The sequence below is a fragment of the Balaenoptera ricei genome, chromosome 15 (genome assembly GCF_028023285.1).
Source record: "Balaenoptera ricei isolate mBalRic1 chromosome 15, mBalRic1.hap2, whole genome shotgun sequence".
Lineage (NCBI taxonomy): Eukaryota > Metazoa > Chordata > Mammalia > Artiodactyla > Balaenopteridae > Balaenoptera > Balaenoptera ricei.
Window position 1 is genome coordinate 48,995,650 of NC_082653.1, and position 22,148 is coordinate 49,017,797.

The window sequence follows — 22,148 nt, forward strand, 5'->3', positions numbered from 1 at the left end:
TGGGTGCTGAGCACTGGGTTTTTTACAAACACCTCTTTTCTCTGCGCCTCTACCGCTGCTCCGCAGGACAGGTGCTAAAAGCCCCGCTCTCCAGAGGAGCTCAGAACACTGACGAAACCGATGCCAAGGACGTGCTGGGCTGTTTCTCTGCAGCACTAGCCACTCTCCCCTTGGGTAAAACATGCTGTCCCTGGACGAGAGGGGCCGTCCCCAGGAGCACCCGGGGCCGCAGGCAGCAGTGGGCGCAGACGTCCTGATGTTTATTACGCGGGGGTCTCCGTGAGTGCCAGGCCTTCCCTGTTTCTCACGGTGGCCCTGCGGTCAGAACAGGGCCTGACAAGGAGACGCTCAGCAATACCTGCTGGCTGGATAAATAAAGCTCATCCCCAAAATGCCTTCCACAGCCCTTCCGCTAGGACTTGCTCTGTGACAGAGATGTCCTGGTCTCCGCTAATACGGCAGCCACTAGACACATGTGGCCGCTGAGCACTTGAAATGTGGCCTGTGGGGCTAAGGAAAAAACATGTGTTGTACCACCATCCTCATTTAATTTTATTTTTAAAGTGAAGTAACATTGGTTTATAACATTATATAAGTTTCACGTATACAACATTATATTTCCACGTCTATACACCCTACAGTATACTCACCACCACTATGGAAACCAGTGAGGAGATTCCTCAAAAAATTAAGAACAGAACTACCATATGATCCAGCCATCCCACTTCTGAGTATTTGCCCAAAGAATACAAAAAGACTAACTGCACCCCCTGTTCACTGCAGCGTCATTTACAATAGCCAAGATATGGAAACAATCTGAGTGCCCATCATCAGATGACTGGATAAGGAAGATGTGGGGTGTATGTGTGTATACACACACACACACACACACACACACACACACACAATGGAATACTACTCAGCCATAAAGAAGGAAAGTGTTTTTATTTTATTTACTTTTCGTGAATTTAAACTTCCACAGCCAGATGTGGCTGGTGCCTGCCCCCGGGTCAGCCGGGTCTAACCTATCCTGTTCTAACGCAGCGCCGTGCCTTCCCAACGATGCTGCAGACCTCTGCTCCCACATCACCCTGCACAAGTCTGCTCCCATGTGGACACCACACTGGCACTGAACACACAGTGGGTGTGAAGGTTGGTACCTTCAAGGTGTTTAGTTAAGGAGCAAGAAGAGAAGCTAAAGGAAATAAGCATGACTCATGCTGAAGATGCAGTTTTTGGACAAAAGCTGGTAGAAAACAACAACGTTATTCACTGACCTCTTTCTCTTCGTTGATATAAGTGAGTCTTGAGAACAAATAGCCCCTCCCTTCCCACCCACCCCCAACTACCACAAGGAAGAGGCACAGAAGGTCAGAAAGAAAAGCAAAGAATAATTCTGTTACCAAATTTACCAGTTATCAAAAATTTGAGTCATGGTTACTCAGGTGCCAATTAAAAGCAGAAAAGATGAATCTATATCCATGTCATGTTTCCAGAAAATGTGCAAATGTACAAGCAGCATATATCAAATTAAAAGAGTTCAAGGTATGAGGTATTTTAAGGAGGAGGGCTGATTCATTCATCTGCAGCTCTATCCTGTTGGCAGGAAGACCATCAGGCAGATTTTATAAAAGTAAGTGGAACTCCTAGGCTGGTGGTGTCAGCTGCTACGACCCCAGTTTGGGGCCACAGTTCTCTCTTCCAGCCTGATGAGCCTGCCTCCAGGACGTCCCTTTAGGCCACTGGCCTCACGGACAACCAGACCAATGGTTGGCAGAACACCTGTCCTCTTCCCTCAACGACCCTATCTACTAGTCGGGCTAGTCCTTGCTCTGGCGAAATCAGTCAACTTTGTGACAAAGGCAGAGGAGACGACCTCTTCTTCCTTGATGAGCCCCAGACACCCCCAAGTGCCCCAGACGCATGGCATTCCCACTGGAAAACAGCCAGAGGAAGCAAAGATACAGAGATCGTGTAGCTGATATTAATACCAACACACCACATGCCAGAGACTTACCCCTACGAAGTCAGAAACCATTTCATTACCTCCATCTCCGACAAAGAAAGCCTCCAATCTGCAAACATCATGTTACTATCTAACCACACACGGAAGAGGGGAACCTCTGTTCAGTCCTTGCACTGGCCATGGGCACACCGAGTGAGGAATAAACTACAGAGAAGGGCACGGTTCCGATATGGCGCACACATCTTTGGAATACAGTAGGCACTCAATAAGAGTATGCTCTTTTATACACTTGGCGCTGCACCTTAAGTTGCAAGCGAGGTGGTCATGTTTGTCACGGGCACACTTTGTCTTCTGCCTCTATTCGTGGCACTGACACCAAAAGGTGAGGGGCAGCCCTAGAGCTGGCTTGATGGTCACCAGGCATGAGGTCCTCCAAGCAGCAGGGCCAAGGGTGCAGGCGACAGGCGGGCACTGCCTCGCCCTGCACTCGTCCACGATGGTCACCACCAGCCACACAGGGGTATTTAAATCGAAACTTAGTGAAATTAAATGTCGAGCTCTGCACTCACACCAGCCACATCTGAAGTGCTGACTAGTCACAAGTTGCTGGCGGCTAATGTGTTGGACAGCGCAGATGCAATACACTCCCAATATCACAGAAAACTCTACTGGACGGTGCTAGTCTAGATGGTTTTAAACAATCATAAAACTGACTAAAAGTCACCCTGGTCCTCACTGTCAACGTGCACTGGCAGTTGTAAACACTATTAGTGATGAAAGACTCCTCCCTGCCCCCCGACGCCCCCGCACACGCCGCTGTCCAAATAAATCTCCCTGCGGATAGGGGGTCACTCATCCACAAGCAAACGAAAATCTCAGCGCATCACTCCTCACATGAATGCTAAAAAAGGGGGGGGAAGGCTAATGTGTATTCTACCCCCTTTTTCTGTCCCTAACAGAACTACCCTAAAGAAAGTCTACAATTGATTCTACAAAAATCTGGAGAGAAAACTGGTAAAAGAAGTTATAAATACCGAATTGTGTATAACCCCTGAAAACGGCACATAACATATATACAAGGGGGTGGGGTGCATAACACAGAGCAATCTACTTTTCTTCTATCAGATGGACCCATTCATAGGGGAGAGAAAAGGCAACTCAGATCTCAAGGGTCTCGCTACACGGTCCCAAAGACAGGCCTAAAATAGAACCCGACTTCTTTCCTCTGGACCAGGCTGGAACCCATGGGGCCAAGGAGAGCTGCTCAGCTCTCTATTATGATCCAGGCATTAAACATTGATGGGCTACGGGCCTTTTCCTAGCAGAATATTAAAAATGCACGCACTGCTTCTAATTTCAACCCATGATGGTCTGTAATGCTTTCAGAGGGTTCTGCATTTTTGATTTCTCCTTCAGTCCTCCCCTCCTGGCCACTGGGGCTCCATCTCCCTCCCCAACCCCATCGTGGGTGAGCACGGTGCCAGGACTTCCGAGCTCCCCAGCACAGGGCTCTGCAGGATCCAGCGCTGTTTCCCCAAGAAGGAAGTCTTTGCTCAGGGAATTTCTGTGAATGCATCGTAGCTAGAAGTCCAAACACTAGGAAATAAAATGAGAGCAGAAAACAAAAATAGCATTCAGCTACCTATTGTAGGAAAGTAAACTGTTCCGGAAAAGGGTCCTTCCAGATGCTCAAAGGGTGACTGTTTACACACCAAGTGTATTTAAATGCATCTAAAAACTGTGATGCATTTCCCTGCCATTTCAGAAGAACACCCCAGAGTCACCTGCTCTCTTTCTTGGGGCCTTTTTGCACACGTGGCTTCTGCCCCCGGGATGCTCTTCCCATCCCACTTCACCTCATTCATGCTCCTCATTCTTTAGCTCAACTCTACTTCCTCAGGGAAGCTTTCCTGACACCCCTGTTGAGTCCAGGACCCCAGATTCACATTCACATGACCCCTTGTATTTACACCTCATGGCATTTACCGCAGTTGACAATTATGTACTTATTTGTAGGACTATTTGGAGAACGCCTCCCTCACCCCCACAAGTCTGAACCACCAGTGAGGAATGGCTCTGTTTTGTCCCAGTACCGTGCATGGGACAGCAGGTAATCAATCAATAAATATTTGAAAGACGAACAAATCAACTACTGAATGAACAAATATCTTTTAAGAGTCAAGGAAATGTGTTCTTGTCCTGAGATGTAACTTCAGCTTTGAACACAGATGGCGGGGGTATGGGTTTTACTAACTCAGAGGGATAACCAGCCCCTGGCATGAGACTGTTCTTCTGGGAAATGGCCCTCTGCCTAAAGGTAGAAACGACTAACTGAACGACCTCAGAAGTAGGAGAAGAGGAGGTCAGGAAGACTTGCATAAAGATTAAGGAGGAATTAAGATTAAACAGCCTTCTGCAAACAAGTTTTCTCAAATTCTAGAAAACTGCCTTCTTCGTTGCTGTCAGAAGACTGTGAACCCATCATTCAAAACACTATATTTATTTACTACAAACATAATGAACCTCCTTTTTCTTCTCTATTTCACTGAGTCCGGCCTGGGTTGCCAGCATTGGGAAGTGCTTGCTTGCTGATCAGAAGCTCCTTCTGTAATAATCCACAGTCCTAAATTCTAAAGCAGTTCCGATTTGAGGCCTCACGTCCCCGGCCTGGCACCCCTCACCTCCTTCCCACCAGCACCACCACCCTTACATCCCATGTGCCCTGCTAGACACACTTTTCTTTGGCTGTTTCTCAAACGCACCCAGCACTGCCCCTCTCTGGGATCCACACTGGCTGTTCCCTCCACCTGGAACGCCTGTCCCAAGACACTGCTCCTCCCTCCCTCAGGCCTTGATGCAAACGGTTCCCTAAAAACGCGGCCCACCAGGACCCCCCCACCCCGTCCTTCCCGGCCTTACTCTCCTCCATCACATTCGTCACCACCTGACACACCTGTCTATGTGTGTACTGTTTCCCAGAGCTCCACACACACACCCCCAACACACCAAGCATGATACACACTCTGTGCATATCCTGTTTTGCTCACTGCCATATCGCAGTGTCTAAAAGCACCTGGCACAAAGCAGGTGCTGGATAAATATCTGTAGAAAAACTGAGAGAGTCAGCTTCTCATGAAATCTCTTTCACAAGAACGTCTGCTCTAACCTGGTTTATGAGTAGTCCAAGCCACTGCCCCCTGCAAGGAAGGACAGGCTGGAGAAAAGGCAAGACAAAATCACTAGGAAAAAGAACACCTTGATTTTAAAAAAAGAAGAAATAAGAAACAGGCAATTCACACACACACACACAAAATACAGATAGCCAGTAAATGTATTTTTTTTAATATTTGTTTATCCATTTATTTATTTGGCTGCATCGGGTCTTAGTTGAGGCACGCGGGCTCTTCGTTGCAGCACGCAGGTTTTTCTCTAGATGTGGCGCGCAGGCTTAGCTGCCCCGCGGCACGTGAGATCTTAGTTCCCCCACCAGGGATTGAACCCGCGTCCCCTGCACTGGAAGGTGGATTCTTAACCACTGGACCACCAGGGAAGTCCCTGGTAAATATTTTAAAAGAGTCAATCTCACCTATAAGAAAAGATATGTAAGTTACACTTAGATCACTTATCACCTACAAAATTGACAAAGATTTTAAAAGCATACACAAATATTGGCAAGAACACCCTGCTGTTAGGAATGTAAATTATAAGCCTTATGAGGGCCAACTGGTAATATCTAACAAAAATATATAAGGAAATATAATAGAAATTCCACTTCTAGAACTTTACCTACAGAAAGTACCAGAGGTGTATGCAGAAATATACGTACAGACACACACTACAGCATTGCACCCCCCGCCCCCCAAAAAAGGAAACAACTAAATACCAAACTATAGATTTTTTTTTTTAAGTTGTTATATTCACATCATGGACTACTCTGTGGCCATTTACAATCATGATAAAGAGGAATAGTTAAAATGGGGAAACGTTTATATAATAACTGAGTGTGCACAGAACACAAACTATGGCTACTCTGTTATCTTGATACAGATAAATAACATGTAATTTATACATGTAACTACGTGTCTCAGCCTGGGTCCCGGCCCCCCGCACGACGCTGACCCTGTGCTCGGGAGGTACAGACCCAGGTGGCAGAAGTGCAGCCCCAGAGAGAGGAGGTGAGACCCAGAAGCGCCCAGCAGGCTCCTGGTTACCAGGAGCCCCCAGAGGCCGCGGGGCTTTGCTGGGAAGAGGGGGCCCAGGGCGGCCTGAGCGGGGGAAGCGGCGGCTCCTCTGCCAGGCTCTGTTGCATCTCCTGCCCCCAGTGTCAGTGTCCCTGCCCCACACTCCGGGCGGCATCACCCGGCGCCCCCATCAGTCCTCAGTGACGCGGTATCAAAGCACAAGCTCTTATGTAGCTTTGCGAAAAGCCAAGGCAAAGCGCTAGGTATGAACTACCCTGTTTCTCCGTCCTCTAAATTTGCTAAGTGAACTGGGTGAGTGCGGCCACCGCAGGCGCCACGCGCCCTCGAGCCATGGTCACCCAGGCCGGAGGAGGCAGCCGCCTGTCCCCGATGGCCCCTCTGCCCCTGCACCGTCCCCTGTCACCCGAGGCCACGGACCCACAGCAGGAGCCGCTGTCTCTCTCACACGCTCCTCCCACGGACCCTTACCGCCCCCAGCTTCCAGCGTCTTCGCCCCGTCCCCCTTCCCCTCCTTCAGTGCCGCGAGGCAGGGACTGGCTCTGGCCCTCAGCTGCCCTCCATCTAGACCCCCTCCCTCCTTCCAGAAGCCTCTGTGGGGACCCGTTCTCAGGCCCCGTCACTTAGACAGGGGTTTGAGAGACTCTGGCTTCAGCTCCGACACTTGCAGACCCTGGGCATCACTCCCATCCAAAGAGAGAAAGCAGAAGACACTGAAAACCAACCACTCTGGTTGAACCAAGGTCTCAGAGTGAACCACCACCCGCGACATGAGAGACGGGCGCCCGGAGACAGACACAGAGAGGCCTGCCTGCGGGAGCCGGAGCCGCGGGACCGGGGGCGCCGACGGGCTGCTGGGCACGGAGCGTGGAGCCCGGTGCGCGCTGGGGTCCTCACACTTCCATGTGACCGACCACCAGGAGCTGCGCCGCCGGCTTCCACGGGGAAGACCCCGCCCACAGCAAAGCCCCCTCCTCCTCCTCCTCCCGGGGGAGCTGGCCCTGCGGAGCCTGACCTCAGCTCTGGAAAGGGAACTGCTCCCACTCCAGCCTCTCCAGGCTCCCCGTCTAAGTGCGGCAGAAAAACAGAGCCACAGGGCTCAGGGCTTCAGCGAAACAGACCAGGAAGGAGGCGGGGAAGGGAGCCGGGGGTGGAGGGGGAAGCGGTGCCACAGCCCAAGACACAGGCTCGCTGAGGGCCTGACACTCACGGGGAGACGGCAGGACGCTCCTCCTCGCACTCACCCCTCACCACCCAGCACGGGCTCCGGCAACCACGAGGGCTCACAGCGCCAAGGGCTGGAGACGGACCTTCTCCAAGGAGGAGAAGGGAGACAACGATGAAGACACCTCGGGGCCGGGGCCTCTGGCGCCTCCAGCTACAGCAACTGTTTCGCGGAGACGACTCCAGGCTCACGAACGTAAATCCTCACGTCCAAGGTCTCTCGACCTCAGCACCTATGCCTTCATCGACACGCCTGGCCTTCAACAAAAAAATTACAAGGTGTGCAGGCCTGAGCTGCTCAAACCCTGCACACATCTGAGAAAGGCCCATTTTCATGACCGGCCTGGGGAGGCTCCAGGGAACTGAGCCCTTGGAACCTTCTGAACGATGAAGAGTTCTGCCAGCTTGAGGCCCTGTGTCACTCTGTTCAGACAGTTTACTTAACAAGGTGATTGTGGGGAACAGCTGGAGCTTCAGTAACTGAGGTCAGCCATGCAGGTACCTGTGCCCACGTGACCCACCTGCAGGACAAGGCTGGGCCACTCAGGACAGAGCAGAGTTCCCCGGTTGGCAGCATTTTGCACGTATGGTCACACAACGTCCCTGGGGAATGAAGCACCTGGGGGACACCTGGAGGCTTGCACCTGGTTTCCTGACTTTACTCTGTATCCTTTCACTGTAATAAACCATAACCACAAGTATAACAACTTCTGAGCCCTGGGGGTCCTCCTAGCAAATCACTGAGCCGGAGGGTGGTCCTGGAGACCCCAAGACAGAAGTGAGACATGTCAGAAGTGGGATTCCCTAGAACAACTGACTCACAGAACCTTTGATGTCTGGTGGCTAATGAGTCATCACGGTACAGACGGCAGCTGTGCTGTGATCACTGCTGGGGGTGAGTTACCACTGGAATTTAGAAATGATGGATCTAACTCCCAAGGAATTGGCTCACTGGACATATAAACAATGCAAGATGATGAGAAACAGCCTACATGAACAATCCTTTGATTACTGTTAGCTGGGATAACTAAAATGAAAGTAACGGACAGTGCTGGCTCAGATCCCAGCCCTGCATCAAGCTTGGATTTCGGGCAGTCTGAGCTCTGGCCACTAGCCTCATGGTCACTACCAAATGGAAAAACTGTGCCGGAATAACAGATAGCACCTCTGTGACTTGTGGTCAGTCACCAAGAAGGTAGTCCAAGTGGCCAGGGGTCAGGGCAAAACCAAGAAAACTACTGAAACTGAAACCAAGGGGTGTACAGTGAAGGAGCTATCTCATCTTACAGGTCAATATTGCCAGATTCCTGAAGAATTTAGCTAAAATCAGTTGCCCCTTGGTTCTGAATACCGCAGAGCAGAAGTGCACGTCTGGGTCACTGCTGGGCCCACAGCTCACGACTGAACAGTCACTGATGCTCTGACATGACGAAAACACACAGCGGCCTGCTCCCAAGGGGAGAGCCAGCCTGACAGACTGGACTTGGGCCACTGTAAAGTTTGCTGACAAGAAGAAGGAGAATTATCCTGCCCCTCCTTTAAATGCAAAATAGAACACCCCAGATGAAGTGGCTGATATACTGCATGCGAAGCCGTTCTGGACTGGCTCTATGATAACTGGGATGTACATCTACATGTGTGCCCTTTACTAAGGTTGTGAAAACTGCTGTGATGAAAAGGCCCCTTAACCTGGGGCCCATGTAACCTCACTGCTACAAAGTCAAGAACAGTTTGAGACACTGTATCAGATTTGCTGTCTCAGCTTCCTCTTAAGGGTCCTTAAGATGCTAAAAAGTATTAGAGCGATTCACAAGATAACAGGGAAACACTAAAGGGGTGGCCAAGAGACCCCTCCCAACAGCATGGAGTCTCTAAATGGTTATTAAGAAATAGGTGAATAAGCTGGACATTGACGGCGTCAATGCAAAGGTCTCAATGTGACGTTACCAATGGCGGGTCAACAGACGGACACCCCCGCTGGGCCTCCGACACTGACAGGACCCAAATAAGTCTGCTCTGCTTCCTACAGCCTGGAGGAATTGTAAAAGCCAGAAGGCAAGGGTGGCGATGAGAAGGCTGACCCCCGATCACTGGGGTGATATTGTGACCAATTAGTCAGGAGGAGAGTTGATGAAGGAGCCAGTCTCTCAGCCTGAGCCCCGGCTGAGGACCCAAGGCCACACGCACGTGGGTGGGTAAAGGGCCCGCGAGTGGAGAAGCCTTTCTGAGGCCCCCTGATATGCAGCCCAGTGCCCTGTGACTCCAGGACCCACTGGTGAGGCCCTGACTGGGAGGAGATGGGGATGCAGTCTGGGTGAGAAGTAGAATGTCTGGACAGACTTCATGTGAACTGGCCGCACCCCCCTTACCTGAATGCACTGTGGAGGTGGATATTACGTCTGAATGGGGACACGTTGCCTACCTCGCACCATTAACGTGAAACAACACAGAATACCTGGTGGACAAAAAGAAATCACCGCCTTAATTAACGACACGTTAGACGTACCAGCATGTTCTCTGTGTAACAGCTCCTGTGTGGCCTGAGAAAGACACGGGTGGCTCATGGAGATGAACTGCAGGGGATCAAGGCTTGAATAAAGTAGTAACGCTTACAGCATCAGCAGTCTGACAGGATTCTGACAAAGAAAAAGTGCAAACTACAGGAGACATTCAGTCGTTGATCTTGTAAATTGCATTTTTCTCAATACCTACCCCAAAAGAGTCAACTGTGCTTCGCCTTCACATGGAAAGAATCCCAATTCACATGCACTGTGTTGCCACCGTTATGTGAATTCACCAGCTACTGCTGTAATCTGGTTAGGAAGGGTCTGTACCCAATGCAGGTCCTGAGCGTGATAACACTACACGTTGATGATATAATATCAGAAATTGAAGCGCAAGCTAGGCCTGAATAAGGCAGTGGTGACACACATGACTCACAGAGTCTGGCAGATAAACCCAGCAAGTGCTCAAGGGCCCAAAGGAACAGTCAAGTTCTTAGGAAGACCTTGGGCAGGAGCCGCCCGTGCTATTCCTCAGGCAACTAAAGTAAACGGCCGCCCTTGCCAACCCTGGGAAGCAAGCGGGAGGCACAGCACCTGGTCAGGGTGCTCAGGTTTGGGGGACATATAGCCCACATCTGGGGACACTGCTAGCTCCAAACCGTAAAACTACCGCAAAGACGGTCACGCTACAGCATGCAGTGTCCAACAATGGGCAAAGACACGTCACATCAAACATAACACATAACACAAACATAACACACAGACATCAGACATCACACATATCACACACCATCCTCAGAGGAGGAGTCTGATCGAGGATTGAAATGGGCAACTGAAACATCTGTTATCTAACATAGGAGATAAACACGTCTCCACGAACGTGTGCTCAGTCTCTCAGCGGACCAACTACACTTCTTTTTAAAACTTTTTGTGACCACCCTAGAGCTTACAATATGCATTTTGTAGCTAATCTAAGTCCACCTTCGAATAACACTGCAGTGTTAACGCCTGGAGTGCAGGTCCCATGTAAGGGCATCCCAATTCCTCCTGCCCATCCCTGGTGACACAGCTGCCCTGCAGCTCACCCACCCACATGCTAGCATCACCCGGGGCATCATTACTGTTACAGATTTAAACACACAGCTAACTTTTGGATCAATTAAGAATAAAAAAAGTTCAACATTTATCTCGCCTTACTGTATTCCTTCTCTGATACTCTTCTTTATGGAGATCCAAGTTTCTGACCTGTATCATTTTCCTTCTGCCCTGAACAACTTCTTTCAACGTTTCCTGCAACACAGGTCTGCTGGTGATGAACTGTCTCACTTTTTGTTTGTCTGAGAAAGTTCTTATTTCACCTTTACTTTTGAAGGGTAACTTCACTGGATGTAGAATTCTAGATTGGTGGGATTCTCTTTCACCACTTGAAATATTTTTCTCTACTCTCTTCTTGCGTGCATGGTTTCTCACAAGAAGCCCCTCTAATTCCTATTCTTATTCCCCTCTAGGTAGTGATGTTTTGTTTCCATATTGAAAACTTTCCAGTAAAACACCTTCCTCCAAAAACAGACACCCTCTGATGGAGCCCATAAAATTCCCAGTGAGGTAAACCTTGAACAATATGTGCAATCCAAATTAATGGGGCTCAAGTAGATGACCTCTAGTCATAAAGGCATCTGTGAAAGGCCTCACGTGACTGTTGCATTGTAATGCTTAAAAGAATTCCACACCTTGCAAGCAAACCGGGCTGTAAATGAATCTGATTGCTGATAAGATGCCCCAAACTGACACACAGCTCAGTATGTCCAGCTGGTATCTGACCCAGAGATAACGAACTCCCATCCCCCTCAGGAGGCTCCTGTGGGATGGTGTGTGGCTCGGGACTCAGGATCACTTAACCACCAAGCACTTGCCAGACCGAAAAAAAAAAAAATCACTGGGATAAAGAGAATGCTTACTTCTTGCACCTGGCTATTTGTCAACGTCACGGAAACAATGGTTAAAAACTATATGAGCCCAATAAATTATCGACACACATTCAAAACAGAAGCCTATCCATGGTGGTTTTAGGGACAAGGAACCAACTGGGAGACTTTTATAGTGTAGAAAACTGTCCTTGTGATCAACTCACTAATTCAGGGAACCATTTTAAGATGATGTTGCCAGGAATTCCCTGGCCGTCCCGTGGTTAGGACTCCGAGCTTTGGCACCACGCAGCCAAAAAAAAGAAGATGATGTTGCCAAGGTTTAACCCACCATCCACTCTGAACGGGATTCACTCTATACTTTGAGCCCCTGCGGGACCGGCTCCCACTTGCTCCAGGTCGCCTTGTGAAAGGCCACTGTCTCTGCTGCAGAAAGTAGCTGCGTGGTTGCTCTGCTGTCTCCCCAAGCCTGAGGCCTTGGCCACATGGCCTGTCAGGAACCGACACAGCAGGAGGGGCGGCCTGTGTTCTAATCAGAACCCAGATATAAGGAGGAGATTAACCAAGATGGCGGAGTAGAAGGACGTGCTCTCACTCCCTCTTGCGAGAGCACCAGAATCACAACTGGCTGCTGGACAATCACTGACAGGAAGACCCTGGACTTCACCTAGGAGGATACCCCACGTCCAAGGACAGAGGAGAAGCCACAGTGAGACGGTAGGAGGGGTGCAATCAGAGTAAAATCAAATCCCATAACTGCTGGGTGGGTGACTCAAAGACTGGCGAACACTTATACCACAGAAGTCCACCCACTGGAGTGAAGCTTCTGAGCCCCACGTCAGGCTTCCCAACCTGGGGGTCCGGCAACGGGAGGAGGAATTCCTAGAGAATCAGACTTTGAAGCCTAGTGGGAATTGATTGCAGGACTTCTACAGGACTGGGGGAAACAGAGACCCCACTCTTGGAGGGCACACACAAAGTAGTGTGTGCATCGGGACCCAGGGGAAGGAGCAGCGACCCTGGGGGAGACTGAACCAGACCTACCTGGTGTTGGGGGGTCTCCTGCAGAGGTGGGGGGTGGCTCTGTTTCACCGTGGGGACAAGGACACTGGCAGCGGAGGTTCTGGGAAGTGCTCCTTGGCGTGAGCCCTCCCAGAGTCTGCCATTAACCCCATCAAAGAGCCCAGGTAGGCTCCAGTGTTGGGTTGCCTCAGGCAAAACAACCAACAGGGAGGGAACCCAGCCCCACCCATCAACAGTCAAGTGGATTAAAGTGTTACGGAGCTCTGTCCGCCACAGCAACAGTCAGCTCTACCCACCACCAGAGCCTCCCATCAAGCCTCTTAGATAGCCTCAACCACCAGAGGACAGACAGCAGAATCAAGAAAAACTACAATCCTGCAGCCTGTGGACCAAAACCCACAGTTACAGAAAGATAGACAAGATGAAAAGGCAGAGGGCTATATATCAGATGAAGGAACAAGAAAAAACCCCAGAAAAACAACTAAATGAAGTGGAGATAGGCAACCTTCCAGAAAAAGAATTCAGAATAATGATAGTGAAGATGATCCAGGACCTCGGAATAAGAATGGAGGCAAAGATTGAGAAGATGCAAGAAATGATTAACAAAGACCTAGAAGAACTAAAGAACAAACAAACAGAGATGACCAATACAATAACTGAAATGAAAACTACACTAGAAGGAATCAATAGCAGAATAACTGAGGCAGAAGAACGGATAAGTGACCTGGAAGACAGAATGGTGGAATTCACTGCTGCGGAACAGACTAAAGAAAAAAGAATGAAAAGAAATGAAGACAGCCTAAGAGACCTCTGGGACAACATTAAACGCAACAACATTCGCATTCTAGGGGTCCCAGAAGGAGAAGAGAGAGAGAAAGGGCCAGAGAAAATATTTGAAGAGATTATAGTCGAAAGCTTCCCCAACATGGGAAAGGAAATAGCCACCCAAGTCCAGGAAGCGCAGAGAGTCCCATACAGGATAAACCCAAGGAGAAACACGCCGAGACACATAGTAATCAAAGCGGCAAAAATTAAAGACAAAGAAAAATTATTGAAAGCAGCAAGGGAAAAATGACAAATAACATACAAGGGAACTCCCATAAGGTTAACAGCTGATTTCTCAGCAGAAACTCTGCAAGCCAGAAGGGAGTGGCATGATATACTTAAAGTGATGAAAGGGAAGAACCTACAACCAAGATTACTCTACCCGGCAAGGATCTCATTTAGATTTGATGGAGAAATCAAAAGCTTTACAGACAAGCAAAAGCTAAGAGAATTCAGCACCACCAAACCAGCTCTACAACAAATGCTAAAGGAACTTCTCTAAGTGGGAAACACAAGAGAAGAAAAGGACCTACAAAAACAAACCCAAAACAATTAAGAAAATGGTCATAGGAACATACATATCAATAATTACCTTAAATGTGAATGGATTAAATGCCCCAGCCAAAAGACATAGACTGGCTGAATGGATACAAAAACACGACCCATATATATGCTGTCTAAAAGAGACCCACTTTAGACCTAGGGACACATACAGACTGAAAGTGAGGGGATGGAAAAAGATATTCCATGCAAATGGAAATCAAAAGAAAGCTGGAGTAGCTATACTCATATCAGATAAAATAGACTTTAAAATAAAGAATGTTACAAGAGACAAGGAAGGACACTACATAATGATCAGGGGATCAATCCAAGAAGAAGATATAACAATTATAAATATATATGCACCCAACATAGGAGCACCTCAATACATAAGGCAACTGCTAACAGCTATAAAAGAGGAAATTGACAGTAACACAATCATAGTGGGGGACTTTAACACCTCACATACACCAATGGACAGATCATCCAAAATGAAAATAAATAAGGAAACAGAAGCTTTAAATGACACAATAGACCAGATAGATTTAATTGATATATATAGGACATTCCATCCAAAAACAGCAGATTACACGTTCTTCTCAAGTGCGCACGGAACATTCTCCAGGATAGATCACATCTTGGGGCACAAATCAAGCCTCAGTAAATTTAAGAAAATTGAAATCATATCAAGCATCTTTTCTGACCACAACGCTATGAGATTAGAAATGAATTACAGGGAAAAAAACGTAAAAAAGACAAACACATGGAGGCTAAACAATACGTTACTAAATAACCAAGAGATCACTGAAGAAATCAAAGAGGAAATCAAAAAATACCTAGAGACAAATGACAATGAAAACACGACGACCCAAAACCTATGGGATGCAGCGAAAGCAGTTCTAAGAGGGAAGTTTATAGCTATACAAGCCTACCTCAAGAAACAAGAAAAATCTCAAGTAAACAATCTAACCTTACACCTAAAGAAACTAGAGAAAGAAGAACAAACAAAACCCAAAGTTAGCAGAAGGAAAGAAATCATAAAGATGAGAGCAGAAATAAATGAAATAGAAACAAAGAAAACAATAGCAAAGATCAATAAAACTAAAAGTTGGTTCTTTGAGAAGATAAACAAAATTGATAAGCCATTAGCCAGACTCATCAAGAAAAAGAGGGCAAGGACTCAAATCAATAAAATCAGAAATGAAAAAGGAGAAGTTACAACAGACACCGCAGAAATACAAAGCATCCTAAGAGACTACTACAAGCAACTTTATGCCAATAAAATGGACAACCTGGAAGAAATGGACAAATTCTTAGAAAGGTATAACCTTCCAAGACTGAACCAGGAAGAAACAGAAAATATGAACAGACCAATCACAAGCAATGAAATTGAAACTGTGATTAAAAATCTTCCAACAAACAAAAGTCCAGGACCAGATGGCTTCACAGGTGAATTCTATCAAACATTTAGAGAAGAGCTAACACCTATCCTTCTCAAACTCTTCCAAAAAATTGCAGAGGAAGGAACACTCCCAAACTCATTCTATGAGGCCACCATCACCCTGATACCAAAACCAGACAAAGACACTACAAAAAAAGAAAATTACAGACCAATATCACTGATGAATATAGATGCAAAAATCCTCAACAAAATACTGGCAAACAGAATCCAACAACACATTAAAAGGATCATACACCACGATCAAGTGGGATTTATCCCAGGGATGCAAGGATTCTTCAATATACGCAAATCAATCAATGTGATACACCATATTAACAAATTGAAGAATAAAAACCATATGATCATCTCAATAGATGCAGAAAAAGCTTTTGACAAAATTCAACACCCATTTCTGATAAAAACTCTCCAGAAAGTGGGCATAGAGGGAACCTACCTCAACATAATAAAGGCCATATATGACAAACCCACAGCAAACATCATTCTCAATGGTGAAAAACTGAAAGCATTTCCTCTAAGATCAGGAACGAGACAAGGATGTCCACTCTCACCACTATTATTCAACATAGTCCTGGAAGTCCTAGCCACGGCAATCAGAGAAGAAAAAGAAATAAAAGGAATACAAATTGGAAAAGAAGAAGTAAAACTGTCACTGTTTGCGGATGACATGATACTATACATAGAGAATCCTAAAACTGCCACCAGAAAACTGCTAGAGCTAATTAATGAATATGGTAAAGTTGCAGGATACAAAATTAATGCACAGAAATCTCTTGCATTCCTATACACTAATGATGAAAAATCTGAAAGAGAAATTATGGAAACACTCCCATTTACCATTGCAACAAAAAGAATAAAATACCTAGGAATAAACCTACCTAGGGAGACAAAAGACCTGTATGCAGAAAACTATAAGACACTGATGAAAGAAATTAAAGATGATACCAACAGATGGAGAGATATACCATGTTCTTGGATTGGAAGAATCAACATTGTGAAAATGAGTATACTACCCAAAGCAATCTACAGATTCAATGCAATCCCTATCAAATTACCAATGGCATTTTTTACGGAGCTAGAACAAATCATCTTAAAATTTGTATGGAGACACAAAAGACCCCGAATAGGCAAAGCAGTCTTGAGGCAAAAAAATGGAGCTGGAGGAATCAGACTCCCTGACTTCAGACTATACTACAAAGCTACAGTAATCAAGACAATATGGTACTGGCACAAAAACAGAAACATAGATCAATGGAACAAGACAGAAAGCCCAGAGATTAACCCACGCACCTATAGTCAACTAATCTATGACAAAGGAGGCAAAGATATACAATGGAGAAAAGACAGTCTCTTCAATAAGTGGTGCTGGGAAAACTGGACAGCTACATGTAAAAGAATGAAATTAGAATACTCCCTAACACCATACACAAAAATAAACTCAAAATGGATTCGAGACCTAAATGTAAGACTGGACACTAGAAAACTCTTAGAGGAAAACATAGGAAGAACACTCTTTGACATAAATCACAGCAAGATCTTTTTTGATCCACCTCCTAGAGTAATGGAAATAAAAACAAAAATAAACAAATGGGACCTAATGAAACTTCAAAGCTTTTGCACAGCAAAGGAAACCATAAACAAGACGAAAAGACAACCCTCAGAATGGGAGAAAATATTTGCAAACGAATCAACGGACAAAGGATTAATCTCCAAAATATATAAACAGCTCATTCAGCTCAATATTAAAGAAACAAACAACCCAATCCAAAAATGGGCAGAAGACCTAAATAGACATTTCTCCAAAGAAGACATACAGACGGCCACGAAGCACATGAAAAGATGCTCAACATCACTAATTATTAGAGAAATGCAAATCAAAACTACAATGAGGTATCACCTCACTCCTGTTAGAATGGGCATCATCAGAAAATCTACAAACAACAAATGCTGGAGAGGGTGTGGAGAAAAGGGAACCCTCTTGCACTGTTGGTGGGAATGTAAATTGATACAGCCACTATGGAGAACAATATGGAGGTTCCTTAAAAAACTAAAAATACAATTACCATATGACCCAGCAATCCCACTACTGGGCATATATCCAGAGAAAACCGTAATTCAAAAAGACACATGCACCCCAATGTTCATTGCAGCACTATTTACAATAGCCAGGTCATGGAAGCAACCTAAATGCCCATCAACAGACGAATGGATAAAGAAGTTGTGGTACATATATACAATGGAATATTACTCAGCCATAAAAAGGAACGAAATTGAGTCATTTGTTGAGAAGTGGATGGATCTAGAGACTGTCATACAGAGTGAAGTAAGTCAGAAAGAGAAAAACAAATATCGTATATTAATGCATGTATGTGGAACCTAGAAAAATGGTACAGATGAGCCGGTTTGCAGGGCAGAAGTTGAGACACAGATGTAGAGAATGGACATATGGACACCAAGGGGGGAAAACTGCGGTGGGGTGGGGATGGTGGTGTGCTGAATTGGGCGATTGGGACTGACATGTATACACTGATGTGTATAAAATTGATGCCTAATAAGAACCTGCAGTATAAACAAACAAACAAAACAACTAATACTAAACTTTCATTGGGTTATTTGTATGGAAATATATTAATATAAATGTTTCAGACATTACATGAAATTTCTAAAAATCTTATATTTGTATTTGTATGGAAATATGTATGGAAATATGTTAATATAAATGTTTCAGACATTATATGAAATTTCTAAAAATCTTATATTTGTATTTGTATGGAAATATGTATGGAAATATGTTAATATAAATGTTTCAGACATTACATGAAATTTCTAAAAATCTTATATGTTCTGGTATAATGTTATAAGTAATAATCCTAGTTATTACTTTAAAATGTATATCTCAGAAATAACTAATGTTCTCGTCAACTGCATTATTATGAACTTTCATCAAATCTTTAACAGTGGTCATTTTTAAGTCTTTTGTCATTTACAGACAGTTCTGGGTGTACTCTGATGCTTTTGCAAAAATGTTCCTATAAAAGGGTTTCATCTTCAAGAAATTCATGGAAAAGACTCTGACAAGTACAGGTTTCTGGTAACTGACTACTGCTGAACTGAATGAATAAGCATTTTCAGAACTCTAATGAAAAACTGATGAACTCATAAAAGTGCTAACAAAAGATCAAGATGAAAAAAAAAATTAATTACATGGGACTGAGTGAACTGATGAGGATGAGTATAATTTTTGTGACTTTCTGTCTGAATTAAAAAAAAAAAAATCCCACAAGGACTCAGAGGCAAAGAATATACAAATCAATTTTCACTGCAAAGTAAAGGAGCTGTTACAGTGGAGGATTACTGGACTGAATGTCAATATTATGACATAGTATGAGTGTGTTGCATGTTTGGTAATTGCAATCATTGTTGCTTTTGTTGTGGTCATCCATGTACAATGCTTGGTGTCAGTCTATTTATCTCTTGTAAAAATAAAATGCAGTGTGTGTGTGTGTGAAAAACAAAAAAAACAAAAAAAACAAAAAAATAATCAGGACCCAGTTCCAGAGGCAGCGGTGCCGGGGGCTTCGTTATCCACCCCTTGGCAACGGGCCGTGCTCCAACAAATGAATGTCACAAGTAGGTGCTCAGGGGACTTCCCTGGTGGCGCAGTGGTTAAGAATCTGCCTGCCAGCTCTATTTACAATAGCCAGGACATGGAAGCGACCTAAATGTCCATCATCGGATGAATGGATAAAGAAGATGTGGCACATATATACAATGGAATATTACTCAGCCATAAAAAGAAACGAAATGGAGTTATTTGTAGTGAGGTGGATGGAGTTAAGAGTCTGTCATACGGAGTGAAGTAAGTCAGAAAGAGAAAAACAAATACAGTATGCTCACACATATATATGGAATCTAAGGAAAAAAAAAAAAAGGTCATGAAGAACCTAGTGGCAAGACGGGAATAAAGACACAGACCTACTAGAGAATGGACTTGAGGATATGGGGAGGGGGAAGGGTAAGATGTGACAAAGTGAGAGAGTGGCATGGACATATATACACTACCAAAAGTAAAATAGATAGCTAGTGGGAAGCAACCGCATAGCACAGGGAGATCAGCTCTGTGCTTTGTGACCACCTAGAGGGGTGGGATAGGGAGGGTGGGAGGGAGGGAGATGCAAGAGGGAAGAGATATGGGAGCATATGTATATGTATAACTGATTCACTTTGTTATAAAGCAGAAACTAACACACCATTGTAAAGCAATTATACTCCAATAAAGATGTTAAAAAAAAAAAAAGCAGAAACTAACACACCATTGTAAAGCAATTATACTCCAATAAAGATGTTAAAAAAAAAAAAAAAGAATCTGCCTGCCAATGCAGGGGACACGGGTTCAAGCCCTGGTCCGGGAAGATCCCACATGCCGCGGAGCAACTAAGCCTGTGCATCACAACTACTGAGCCTGCGCTCTAAAGCCTGCGAGCCACAACTACTGAGCCCACGAGCCACAACTACTGAAGCCTGCACGCCTAGAGCCCGTGCTCCACAACAAGAGAAGCCACCGCAATGAGAAGCCCACGCACTGCAACAAAGAGTAGCCCCCGCTCGCCGCAACTAGAGAAAGCCCGTGTGCAGCAACAAAGACCCAACACAGCCAAAAATAAAATATAAATTTAAAAAAGTGGACGCTCAATAGCAAATTAGTGATTTGTTAATCTGCATAAGAGGTTCTCACCAATGACATAAATGGTGTGCATGAAATGTGGAGTGGCTACAATATTTGAGGCAAACTCCCCAACCCTGCATAGAGTGTAAGAATCTGCCTAGGTGTGTAGTTCTCCGTGCCTGGGAAAGGTGCCCCAGGTTCCTTCGCCCGTGAGCAATGCTACGTAGTCTGGTCCTGCACCAGGATCCTAATGCAGACCCAGGGACCCAGTGCAGACCCTACAGGTAACAGTTTCTGCCTCTAAGTCTAGAAGATGCAGCGACTGCTTGAGCATGGGGGCTTCAGCAAGCTGACAGGACAGGGGGAGAAGCTGTTTCGTACCTGCTTGTTAACACATGTCTCTAATCAATCCTGTGGAGAATCTGGTTTGATGACTATTTCCATCTCATCTTGCAGAGAGGTTATGGGGGAAATAACTAACCCTCACCCACCTCAAACATTCTGGTAGTGATTATTACCCACCAAAAAGAATATGAGCGTTGCCATGGCCAGGTTGATTAGGTCGGTTCCCAGCAGCGGTTTATCCATCTTCCCTCCTGTCCATCAGACAGGTCAGTGTCACATATAAATCAGAGGGTAATTATTTTAAAATCTCATCTTTAATATCTGTTCTTCAAAAAACGGACCTCAAGTTCCAGACTCCCTAGAAAATTACAGACAGCAGAGGCCAATGACAATCACTACCACAGATGGGATGTGCGTCACATGGCTCCCAGAGTATCATCAGAGAGCAGAGAGCAAGGCGGGGATGAGTCACTGTCAGGCACTGTGTAACAGGACCTCGTTCCACACCGTGAACAAAGAGGCACCTGCCCAGCAGCACGAACCACAAGTATCATCGCCATAGCAACTGTTGTCAGGCCAACAGGCCTTTTCAGTTGCAATCAAAGAAAATGTAAATCAGGAAAGCTTTCAAAACTCAAAAGTGTAGCCTCAGGAAAACCAGGCTCACTCTTGGATTGACTTCAGGAGGACGTGGCTCATTGTGAGCTTAACTCTGACAGCAAATTTGACATTTCTTTAATATTCAAATGACTTAAAGCCTGGGGTCTCGCCAGCATTTCCTTCCATTCCTCATGAACCATCCTACAGATGGTAAAGCCTAACATGGAGAAAAGCGCTCTCCTAGAAAGTCAAGGGACAGGAGAGCAAGGAGAAGACCTGTGTCTGGAAGAGTTTACTGATTCTAAGTCCAAAGTACACTGAAAAGAAATGAAATCAATTCTCTATGGGGAGCCGGGGTGAACAGGGGAGGGACGGGATGACGCAAGTGGGGAGGCTGGGGAGGTGACAAGGGGCAGGACAGAGGCAGGTCGAGACAGAAAATGAGCATGACACCGAAAAGGTAAAATGTTGTCTTCCTGGATGGTAAATGGTTCATCTCAACATCAAGCATTTAGACAACATTCATTTTAAATCCTGAAAGTTTCACACACGTTTCAGATCTCTTCTTTCACAACAGATCACAGTTACAATATGGCCTCACCTGTAATCAAGTTTCAAAATACAAATTCCTTGAAGTGTATTACCGTGAGTGTGCAGAAAACGGCAAGCGAGTTATCAGAACTGCAGAGACACCACATCTCCAGCGAGAGGTGGTGAGAGGCAGGCAGCGGGTTAAACTAGGAAGACTCAGTTCCAAAGAAAGAACAATTTCCAGGCAGTAAAACTGAATTACCACTGGGGGTGTTAACAGTCCACCCCGAACCTGGAAACCTCTTACAATCAGCTCTAGTTCCTCCCATCAGGTGACTGGG

The 22,148-nt window shown here is 45.7% G+C and overlaps 1 protein-coding gene across 3 annotated transcripts in view; it reads right to left on the reverse strand.

The window, feature by feature from the left end:
- The window catches only part of DTD1 (D-aminoacyl-tRNA deacylase 1), a 118,730-nt gene that overhangs the window by 24,148 nt on the left and 72,434 nt on the right, over positions 1-22,148 (reverse strand). The window contains exon 5 of one of the 3 annotated variants that reach the window (XM_059896359.1): positions 5,297-5,552. The exons of the other annotated variants lie outside the window; for them this stretch is intronic. Coding sequence (XP_059752342.1) covers positions 5,415-5,552 — 138 coding nt within the window. The 3' untranslated portion in view covers positions 5,297-5,414. Of the gene's footprint in view, positions 1-5,296; positions 5,553-22,148 lie in introns of those variants that run through there. 3 annotated transcript variants of the gene reach the window in all.